At 36.4% G+C, this 12,301-nt stretch overlaps 1 protein-coding gene across 4 annotated transcripts in view; it reads right to left on the minus strand.

Moving 5' to 3' along the window:
* PDCD10 (programmed cell death 10) overlaps window positions 1-12,301 on the minus strand; it is a 51,659-nt gene that overhangs the window by 20,782 nt on the left and 18,576 nt on the right. For all 4 annotated transcript variants that reach the window (XM_015131606.3, XM_077990274.1, XM_077990275.1 and 1 more), the window contains 1 exon segment: window positions 700-753. In XM_015131606.3, coding sequence (XP_014987092.1) covers window positions 700-753 — 54 coding nt within the window.

The following is a 12,301-nucleotide window of genomic DNA, read 5'->3' on the forward strand; positions in this document are numbered from 1 at the left end:
AAGGTACACATTTTTTAGACTCATATTCTATAATTAAACAATAGAAAGAATACCTTTTCAAGTTACACTTTTACAAATACTTTTAAATCTTTACTTTATTTTGAGACAGGGTCTTGCTGTGTTACCCAGGCTGGATCACAGTGGCACGATCATGGCTCACTGTAACCTCAAACTCCTGGGTTCTAGCAATCCTCCGGCCTCAGCCTCCTGAGTAGCAAGAACGACAGGCATGCGCCACCATGCCTGGCTAATATTTTTATTTTCTGTAGATAGATACAGGGTCTCGCTATACTGCCCAGGCTGGTCTTGCTCCAGGTCTCAAGTGATCCTCCCACCTCGACCTCTCAAAGTGTTGGGATGACAAGCATGAGTCACCACGCCCAGCCATGTAAGTTTTCAAAAGGTCAAATAATAGAAAAAAAAAAACCCTCAAAAATATAATCTACAGCTAAGAAGAAAATGCTCTGAAAAAGTCAGTTTCAAAAGCACAAAGTGATGAAAAGATGCATGTTAACGAAATAACATTTGTTCTAGTTTATCTTTTGGAAGTGTTTTAAGCTTTATGGAATATAGTAAAACAGGCATAAGATGGCTAAAAAGGCTTTCACTAAAAGAAAAATAAACTGGCAACCATCACATGTACTTATATTTACAAAGAACATACACTTTAATAATCATAATAAATTATTTGCACTTCACCTTAATGAAAGCGGCTCTCAGTGTCTGGGCTGCAGACAGATTTACTCGTTCTAGCTGCAATAAAAATTTAAAATTATTAAGAATATCAACTGTCTTGGAAAAAGCACATTTCTGAGATTCCATTCTGTAACAATCACATGAACACATTAAACATTTAATCAACATTCTTGTTAATAATTGCACATCACCATAATTCTTCAATTAGGCTATCAAAATTTTTAATGAAAAAATACATGTCCTTAAGTTTTTATAAAAAACTAAAAGCAACCCATATGCTTTTAATTTTTATATCAAATATGTGAGGTTTATAATTTCAAAAGATTAACATCCTTACTAAACACATTAATTCAATTTTCAGCAAACCACAGGCACAGAATTTCATAATTTCATAAAAATAATTCCATTTGTAAACAGTTAACTGCCAGGCTCAAAAAACCTAGCTTCTGTTAAATTCTGATTTTTTCAATCCTTAAGGATTGAGTTAGTTAACTCAATAAAACTCAATTGTATATATTTTTTACTTGGGACAATATTAAATTGGAAACTAACCTATATAGATTTTTACAAAGTAGAGTATTTCTACACAAACCTTATAAACATGTATCATATTATGCAATAAAGCCTTCCCTTGAGGCAACAAAAGTGTAAGTCTTGCTTCAGAAATCTCCTGTATGGGATCTCTAACACGTTAAGTCAATTTATTTTCTAAACTAGACAGTTACAAATGCCAAGAACCTTATCTCCCTACAAATTATTCACCTTAAGCACAAAGCAAAAGCAACAGAATCTGACAAGGTAATTTATCTGCCAAAAAACAATGAATCATTTAGCTTAACATTTAACATGACTACTAACAAATCTTGTAAAATCTAATATTGCCTCAGTGGATAAAAAAGAAGGCATAAAGAGCCCAGTAAACAAATGTAGAAAGAAACAACTATATAAGTAGTTTATAATTAACAAAGACATGTTTCCAAAAAATGAAAAAAGTTTCCTACTTCCAAGTAATTAATATAATTATATAGTGACTATTACTAAGATTAAAATAACAATATAGCTCATTAGATCTCAAGTTCTTGTTATGCAAGAGAGGCAGGGACAGATATAAAGAAATGAATGTTTCCGTTTTGATAGGAACCCATTTCCTTTGTTAGGTTTACACCACACTCTGACCTCTTTTAAAAAGGTCTGAGTCAGCTGTGTGCCTTCAAATATCAGTGTTATTAGTTCATTCTGCATAGCGCTGAATGGTATGTGAAAGGATCCAGAGAAGTAAAAGTGCCCAGAAAAGTTCATCAAGAGCTAACAGGATTACCTGAGATAGATATCAGCATCTCTAGATTTCTAGACTCATTTTACTTATGTGAACCTTACAAAAAAGTAAGTCACAGGAAGGCCAGACATATACTAAATCAAAAATGTGTGAGCTGAGAAGCACTTCAACAAAATTCTGCTGGAGTCACTTGGAGATACACTGCAGTCATGCATCACTTAATGATGGGGATGGATAGGTTTTGAGAAACATGTCATTAGGTGATTTCATCATTATGTGGACATCACAGATTGTACTGACATAAACCTATAGGGATAGCCTACCACACACCTAGGCTATATGATGTAGCCTACTGTGTCTAGGCTACAAATCTGATATTTACTGAACTGACTACTATAGGCAACTGTAATAATGTATTTGTGTACGTAAAAATGAAAGAGGTAATGTATTGCGCTACAATGAACAATGGCTTTAACATCACTTGGTGAGAATAATTTTTCTGCTCAATTATAATCTTATGGGACAACCACCATATATGCCATCCATCTACCACTGACTGAAATGTTGTTATGTGCCACGTGACTGCATATACCCATAGGCCTTACAATAAAGTCAAAAGGCTTTCTTACTCATATGGTATTGATATATCCATGGTGTCCAGGACAGTACCAGGCATATCTATTGTTTGAACTGAATTTAATCTCTCATCCATAAATTTATCTAACTGTTCTTAAATCTATTTATAATTTCAGCCTGTACTAGTTAGGTAGAAAGATATGTTATCTTCTTCTCCATTTTACAAAGGAAGAAACTCAGTTTGACTCTGAATCCTGTATACAAGCCACTAACTCTACCCTGACTCCCCCTGTACTCACTCTTCCAGACTGGAGTCCACCCTGTCATTGAATCTCTTCAACCTGTTTCTTTAAGGACCAACACATTCTTGAATTCCTACCATGTACTTGAGTTCCTACATGTACAACATGAAGCAGCTATATGAAAAGTGGAGTAACTGCTATCAGTTGAAGCAGAAAGAAGTCTTTATAAATATGGGATTTGAACTGATCTTTAAAAAGTATGTTCTTGGCCTCTTAAAATCATCCTCCTGGTGAGTTCTCCCACTTAGAAGTTTCTTCAGAGTTGGTAACACATGGAATGTAATGACTTCATGTAAATTTAGAAAAGAAAAGAATTTCCATTTTGTTCAGTCACTTCAGAGTCCAGCACTTTCTGAGCTTTAGGGATAATGTCTTTGACTAGGATACCTTTAAAGAATAAACACAATAACCTTCTCAGTAACTGATAGTTCATACACTGTATTTTGGGTCCACTGAAGGAGGAATATATGACTGCACCTTGCATTAATGGATACTGGGACAGAGAGAGGCACTAATTGGCCCTCAGTTACACAGTATGTCCATGTAACCAGTAAATGAGAGAGAGAAAATAAGAGAATCAGAGTGAGAGAAAAGGTATGTAACACACTTCACCTCTCCTAAAAGAGAAGGAAAAGTGCCTCCTGAAGCACATTTGGAAACAATGCATAGGCTGGGTGAGCCTAACAGGAGGTCTTACCTCAACCCCCATTCTGCCTACTCTGTTTTGTGAGATCCTTCTGTAACTTATTGTTGATAGCCTTTAAGAACACTTACACTTACTATCAACCATAAACCAGGCAAATTTACTCTGGTCCACTTATAAAAATACTTTAAAAGCTTCCACAGAATTCTGATTCCATGCAGAGGACATTTGTTGTTTTGCTCTCTCCAAAAGTATCAGTTTTTTCCACACTTTTCTAGCACCAAGTTTCCTAAAACCATAATTAAAAAAAAAAAAAAAAGAGTCATTTAGCCCTTCAGTTACTCAAGTCTTAAAATACTTTCTTTCACACTTTTGTGAAAGCTGTGTGTTTTGCTGCTGTTGTTTGTTTTAAAGGTCAAAATAATTAGGTTAACTGGTTCTGAATTGTGTACAAATCTACTTGCTTCCTCAAAATCAGGCAAGATTTGATTTTTCCATGTTCACGCCCCTCTCCCTACCCACAGTGAACAAAGATTGTTGATCTTATTTCTTAAAAAGAACTAAACTGGGCCAACCTAGAAGAATAAAAACTTCAAATACATCTCCTGTGATTCAGATAAAAATGAGGTGAGTCAGGTAAAAGTAAATAAGCATGCTAGAAAGAAGTAATGGAATCAAGAGGTCACTTATTAGTTTTTGAACTATCATAGAGAAAGAAAATGCAATCAGTTGTATTTTGTACATGTGAAGTTCAACACATGCTTCTAAAAGAATCAGTGGGCTGCCAAGCTGTCTGGCAAAAAAGGTAAGCAGAACCAACTATTGTAAAAATATTCCATTAAAACACTGCCTACAAATATACACAACTGTGAAATATATGTGAAAGATTCCTTAACAACAATAACACTATATAACTAGTACTATTTTAAACACTAAGTCAACTTATTTATTTCACAGAGTTGTTGAGATGATGAAGTACACCACTGCTTATCCCCATCTTACAAATAAGGAAACAGGTAAGATTAAATACTCTACTAAGAAAAAGAGCAGTAATTCAAACCCAAAATGCTAATTATGATCACTTCCAGACAGTAGGATTGTAGATAAAATCCCTACCTGCATTGTGAAGAATGTTTACAATGCTCAAAGTTTGAGGTCTGGTTTATTTTATCTTAACAGGAAAAAAAAAAAAAAAAAAAAAAGAGGGGAGGCAAAGCAAGATGGCTGAATCAAAGCCTCCACTGATGGTCCACTCTGCAGGAATACCAATTTTACCAACTACACACAAAAAAGCACTGCCAAAGAACCAAAAATCATAGTGAACAATCATAGCACCTGGTTTTAATTTCACATTGCTGACAGAGGCAATAAAGAGGGTGGGAAAGACTATCTTGAATCGCTGATGCCACCCCTCCCCCATCCCACAATAGCAGCTGTGCGGCATAGACAAAGAATATGTGCACTTGGGTGGAGAGAGCACAGCAAATGGGAGACTTTGCATTAAACTCAGTGCTGACCAGTCACGGTGGAGAGCAAAAGTGTGCTGGGTTCAGCTAGCAGCCACCCACAAAAGGGAGCATTTGGATGTGACATGGTCAGAATGGTCAGAGGAGAATCGCCCATCCAAGAGGTTGGAAATTGAGTAAGCCCTGCCACCAAGGGTTAAAGTGCTCTAGAGTCTCAGGTGAACTTGAAAAGGCAGTCTAGAACACAAGGACTACAATTCCTGGGCACATCTTAGTGTTGTGCTTAGAGCCAGTGGACTAGGGCAGCACACAACCAAGTGACCCACCAGATAGGGCGACCAAGGGAGCGAATGTGTCACTCCTCCCCCAGTCCCAGGCAGCAGAGCTCATAGCAGTAAGTGACTCCTTCCTTCTGCTTCAGGATAGGAAGGCAACAAGTAAAGGCAACAGGAGCGTGTCTTTTATCTTGTATACCAGCTCATTCACAATAGGATAAGGCAACAGGCAGAGTCCTGAGACCTCATTCCAGGCCCTACCTCCTGGACGACATTTCTAGACATACCCAGGGCCAAAAGGGAGCCCACTGCCCTGAAGGGAAGGATCCAATCCGGGCAGGATTCATTGTCTGCTGACTAAAGAGCACTCGGGCCCTGAATAACCAACAGCGATACCCAGGTAGTACGCTGTAGGCCTTGGTTGAGACTCAGACATACTGATTTCAGGTGAAACCCAGCAAATTCCTGGCTCACTGTGGTGGCTATGATGAGAGACTCCTGCTTGAGAAAAGCAAAAGGAAACATAAAAGGGATGTTGTCTTATATCTTAGGTACCAGTTTGGATCTTGAGGTCCCCAAGTCCAGGACTAGGCTTTTGGACAACATTTCTAGACCTGTCCTGGCCCAGAGAGGAGCCCATTGCCCTGAAGAGAGAAGCTCAGGCTCGGCAGCAATCACCACAGGCTGACTGAAGAGCCCTTGGGTTTTAAGTGAACATCAACAGTGGCCTAGCAGAACTCCCCATGTGCCAGTGACCACAGAGAGAGGCTTCTCTGCCTGTAGAAAGGAGAGAGAAGAGTGGGAAGGACTTTGTCTTGTGCCTTCAGTGCCAGCTTAGCCACAGTAGGAAAGAACACCAGGTAGATTTCTAAGGTTTTTGACTCTTAATTCCTGGCCCCCAGACCACATCTCCAGACCATTTGGGGCCTGGGGAACTCACCACACTGAATGGAAGGACATAAATCTGGCTGGCTTCACTACCTGCTGATTGTAGAGGCACAGGACCTTGAGTGAACACAGGCGTTAGCCAGGCTGCGGTTACAGCAGACCTTGGGTCATACCCAGTGCTGTGTTAGCTTTAGGTCTGACCCAGTGCAATTCCAGAGGTGGTGGCAACACGGATGTCACCCCTCCCCCCAGCTTCAGGAAGTTCAGCAAAGAGAGACCGAAAGAAACTGCATTTGTTCGGGAGAAAGCAAGGAAAGAGAACAAGACCCTCTGCCTGGAAATCCAGAGAATTCTTCCAGATCTTAGTCAACCCCACCAAGGCGGTGGTATCTCTACGATACTGGAAGAACCACAGCATTATTGAGCTTGGGGCCCAAGTCCCTTCGAACACTTAGAAAGTCTTCCCAAGAAAGATGGGCAAAAACAAGCCCAGAGAGCAATGACTACAATAAATACCTAACTCTTCAATGACCAGACACCAACAAACATCCAGAAGCATCAAGACCATCCAGAAAAACATGACCTCACCAAACAGACTAAATAAGGCACCAGGGACCAATCATGGAGAAATACAGATATGTGACTTTTCAGACAGAGAATTCAAAATGACTGTGCTGAGGAAACACAATGAAATTCAAGATAACACAGAGAAAGAATTCAGAATCCTATCAGACAAATTTAACAAAGAGACTGAAATTATTTTGTAAAATCAAGCAGAAATTCTAGAACTGGAAAATGCAACTGACATACTGAAGAATGCATCAGCCTCTTAATAGCAGAATGTATCAAGTGAAAGAAACAATTAGTGAGCTTGAAGACAGGCTATTGAAAATGCACAGAGGAGACAAAAGTAAAAATAAGAAACACTCTTACAAGATCTAGAAAACAGTCTCAAAACGGTGAACTTAAGAGTTACTGGCATTAAAGAGAAGGTAGAAAAAGAGATAAGGGTAGAAAGTTTATTCAAAGTGATAATAACAGAGAACTTCCCAAACCTAGAGAAAGATATCAATATCTAAGTACAAGAAGGTTACAGAACACCAAGAAGATTTAACCTAAAGAACACTGTGTCAAGGCATTTAATAATCAAACCCCCAAAGGTCAAGGATAAAGGATCCGAAAAGCAGCAAGAGAAAATAAACAAATAACATACGATGGAGCTCCAATTTGTCTGGCGGAAGACTTTTCAGTGGAAACCCTACAGGCCATGAGCGAGTAGTATGATATATTTAAAATGCTGAAGGAAAAAATTTTTATCCTAGAATACTCAACAAAAATATCCTTCAAACATGAAGAAGAAATAAAGACTTTCCCAAACAAATGAAAGCTGAAAGATTTCATCAACACCAGCCTGTCCTAGAAGAAATAACAAAGGGAGTTCTTCGATCTGAAAGAAAAGGACATTCATGAGCAATAAAAAATCTTCTGAAAGTACAAAACTCACTGGTAACAGTAAGCACACAAACACAGAATACTATAATACTGTAATTGTGGTATGCATACTACTCTTAAGTAGAAAGACTAGTGATGAACCAATCAAAAATAATAACTATAACAACTTTTCAAGACAAACAGTAAAATAAGACATAAAGAGAAACAAAAGTTAAAAAACGAGAGGGATGATGTATAGAGATTTTATTAGTTTTCTTTTTATTTATGTAATCAGTGATAAGCTGACATCAGTTTGAAATAATAGGTAATAAGACAGTGTTTGCAAGCCTTACGATAACCTCAAAAAAAATACAATGTATACACCAAAAATAAAAAGCAAAAAATTAAAACATACCACCAGAGAAAACCACCTTCACTAAAAGAAAGACAGAAAGGAAGGAAAGAAGGAAGAAAAGACCACAAAACAACCAGAAAACAAATAACAAAATGGCAGGGGTAAGTCCTTACTTATCAATAATAGCATTGAATGTGAATGCACTAAACTAATCAAAAGAAAAAGATTGGTAAATGGATTAAAAAATAGGAACAACCTGGTTGCCTACGAGAAACACATTCCACCTATAAAAACACCTGAACTAAAAATAAAGAGACGAAAAAAGATATTCCATGCAAATGGAAACAAAAAGAAGAGTAGGAGGAGCTGTATTTGTATCAGACAAAACAGATTTCAAGACAAATATTATAAGGAGACAAGGTCATTATATAATGATAAAGGAGTCAATTCAGTTAAGAGGATACGATAATTGTAAATATATATGCACCCAATGCTGGTGTACCCATAAATATAAGGCAAATATAATTAGAGCTAAATGGAGAGACTGAGCAAAATACAATAACAACTGGAGACGTCACCATGCAACTTTCAGCATTGGACAGATCTTTCAGACAGAAAATCAACAAAGAAACATCAGACTGAATCTGCACTATAGAACAAATGAACCTAAACAGAATATTCCATATAATAGCTGTAGAATACACATTCTTTTCCCCAGCATAAGGATCATTCTCAAGGACAGACCATATGTTAGGTCACAAGACAAGTCTTAAAACATTCGACTAATATCAAACATCTTCTCTAAACGCAATCAAATAAAACTAGAAACCAATAACAAGAGAAAATTTTGAAACTATACAAACACAAGGAAATCAAACAATAGGCTTCTGAATTAACCGTGGATAAATCAAAAACTTAAGAAAGAAAACGAAAAATTTCTTGAAACAAATAACAGAAACACAACATACCGAAACCTATGGGATACAGTGAAAGCAGTACTAAGAGGGAAGTTTATAGCTGTAAGTGCCTACATCAAAAAAGAACAAACACTTCAAATAACACGCATCTTAAACAACTAGAAAAGAGCAAACCAAACCCAAAATTAGTAGAGGAAAAGAAATAATAAAGATCAGAGATAAATGAAATTGAAACAAAGAAAATACAAAGTATCAATGAAACAAAAACTTGGTTTTTTGAAAAGATAATCAAAATTGACACAACTTTAAACCAACTAAGAAAAAAAGAAGACCCAAATAAATAAAATCAGAGATGAAAAGGCAGACATTACAACTGATACCACAGAAACTCAAAGGATCATCAGTGGCTACTATGAGCCACAGTATGGCAATAAATTGAAAAATTTAGAGGAAATGGATAAATTCCCAGACATATACCACCTATCAAGACTGAACCAGGAAGAAATCCATAACCTAAACAGGCCAATAACCAGAAACAAAATCAAAGCTGTAATAAAAACATCACCCAGAAAAGAAAAGCCCAGGATTCAATGGCTTCACTGCTGAATTCTGCCAAACACTTGAGGAACCAATACCAATCCTACTCAAACTATTCCAAAAAAAGAGAGGAGGGAATACTTCCAAACTCATTTTACAAAGCCAGTATTACCCTGATACCAAATCCAGGCAAAGACACATCGAAAAAGGAAAACTACAGGCCAATATCTCTGATAAATAAATCCTCAACAAAATACTAACAAACCAAATTCAACAATACATTAGAAAGATAATTAATCATAACCAAGGAGATTTATTCCAGGATGCAAGGATGGTTCAATATATGCAAATCAATCAGTGTGATACATCTTATCAATAGAATGAAGGATAAAAATCATATGATCATTTCAGCTGATGCTGAAAAAGCATATGATACAATTCAACATCCTTCATGATAAAAACTCTCAAAAAAGCCTTTCCTCTAAGATCTGGTAAACGACAAGGATGCCTACTGTCACCATTGTTATTCAACACAGTACTGGAAGTCCCAGCTAGAGCAGCTGTACAAGATAAAGAAATAAAGGGTATCCAAATTGGAAAGGGAAGAAGTCAAATTATCCTTGTTTGTAGATGATATGATCTTATATTTGGAGAAACCTAAAGACTCACCAGGAAATTATTAGAACTGATAAATTAAGTAAAGTTGCAGAATACAAAATCAACATATAAAAACCAGCAGCATTTCTATATGCCAACAGTGAACAATCTGAAAAAGAAATTTAAAAAAGTAATCCCATTTACATTAGCCACAAATAAAATTAAATACCAAGGAATTAACTTAACCAAGGAACTAAAAGACCTTTACAATGAAAACTATAAAACATTGATGAAGGCAATTGGATACAAAAGCTATGTTAATGGATTGGAAGAATCAATATTGTTAAAATGCCCATAGTACTCAAAGCAATCTACAGATTCAGTGTAATCCTTAGCAAAATACCAATGACATTCTTCACAGAAATAGAAAAAACAATCCTAAAATTTATATAGAACCACAAGAGACCCAGAATAGCCAAAAAGAATGAAACTGGAAGAGTCACATTACCTGACTTCAAATTATACTACAGAGCTATAGTAGCCAAAACACCATCTACTGGCAAAAAAAAAAAAAAAAAAAAACAGACCAATGGAACAGAATAGTGAACCTGGACACAAATGCACATGCCTACAATGAACTCAGTAACAACAAAGGTTCCAAGAACATACACTGGAGAAAAGAGTCTCTTTAATAAACGGTGCACAGAAAACTGGATATTCCTATGTAGAAGAACGAAAAGTAGATCCTCATCTCTTGCCATGTATAAAAATCAAATCAAAATGGATTAAAGATTCAAAACTAAATCATCGAACTATGAAACAACTGCAAGAAAACATTCACAAAACTCTCCAGAACAGTGTTGGTAAAAATTTCTTACATAATACCCCACACGCACAGGCAACCAAAGGAAACATGGACAAACAGGACCACATCAAGTTAAAAAGCTTTGCAGAGCAAAGGAAACAATCAGCAAAGCGAAGAGACAACCCACAGAATGGGAGAAAATTGCAAACTGTCATTCTAACAAGGGATTAATAACCTCCATCTATAAAGAACTCAAACAACTGTAGAGGAAAAAAAAAAATCTAATAATGCAATTTTTAAAATGGGTTAAAGATCTGAATAGACATTCCTCAAAAGAAGACATACAAATGACAAACATGCATATGAAAAGGTGCTCAAGATCACAGACCATCAGAGAAATGAAAAATCAAACCTATAATGAGATATCACCTCATCCCAATTAAAATGGCTTTTAACCAAAAGACAAGGAATAACAAATTGCTGGTAAGGATGTGGAGAAAGGAAAATCCTGTTATAGTGTTGGCCGGAATGTAAATTAGTATAACCACTATGGAGAACAGCTTGGAGATTCCTCAAAAAACTAAAAACAGAGGTACCATATGATCCTCTGGTACCAGCAATCCCAATGCTGGGGATTTTCCGTCTTTCCAAAAGAAGGAAAATCAGTATGTAGAAGAGATTTATACACTTCCATGTTTGCTGCAGCACTGTTCACAGCAGCCAAGATTTTGAAGCAACCTAAGTGTCCATAGAGATAAAATGTGGTACACATACACAATGGAGAACTAACTATTCAGCCATAAAAAAGAATGAGATCCTGTCATCTGTAACAACATGGATGGAACCAAGGCCCTTTTGTCAAGTGAAATAAGCCAGGTACAGATAGACAAACTTCACAGGTTCTCATTTACTTGTGGAAGCTAAAAAATAAAATAATTAAACTCATGGAGAGAGAGAGATGGATGGTTACCAGTGGCTGAGGAGGATAGTGGGGGTGGAGCGGAAGTGAGGATGGTTAATAGGCACTAAAAAATAGGAATAATGAATAAGATCTACTACTGATAGCACAACAGGGTTACAATAGTCAACATTAACTTAATTGTACATTGTAAAATAACTAAAAGAGTATAATTGGATGGCTTGTTATATAAAAAATAAATACTTGAGGGGATGGATAACCCATTTACCATGATGTGATTATTACGCATTGTATGCCTGTTTCAAAGTATCTCACGTACTCCATAAATACATACACCTACTATGTACCCAAAAAATGTTAAAAATTTTAAAAATAATAAAAATAAAATTTTATCTTCTAAAAAAAAGTAGGTAGGTAAGGTTGGAGAGGTATTCCCAGGTTTCACTTGATAACTAGGAAAAATTAAGAGTTCCATATCTGCCAAGAAATGGCAGAAATAGCTGATTCAGATGCTTCTGAATGGAAACATATTACTTACAAAGAAGCATACTTTTGTGTAATTTATTAGTAAACAGACATATAAACCTTTGGTGACCTAAAGTTCATATTTAGTTGCAA

Source organism: Macaca mulatta, chromosome 2, assembly GCF_049350105.2.
Source record: "Macaca mulatta isolate MMU2019108-1 chromosome 2, T2T-MMU8v2.0, whole genome shotgun sequence".
Lineage (NCBI taxonomy): Eukaryota > Metazoa > Chordata > Mammalia > Primates > Cercopithecidae > Macaca > Macaca mulatta.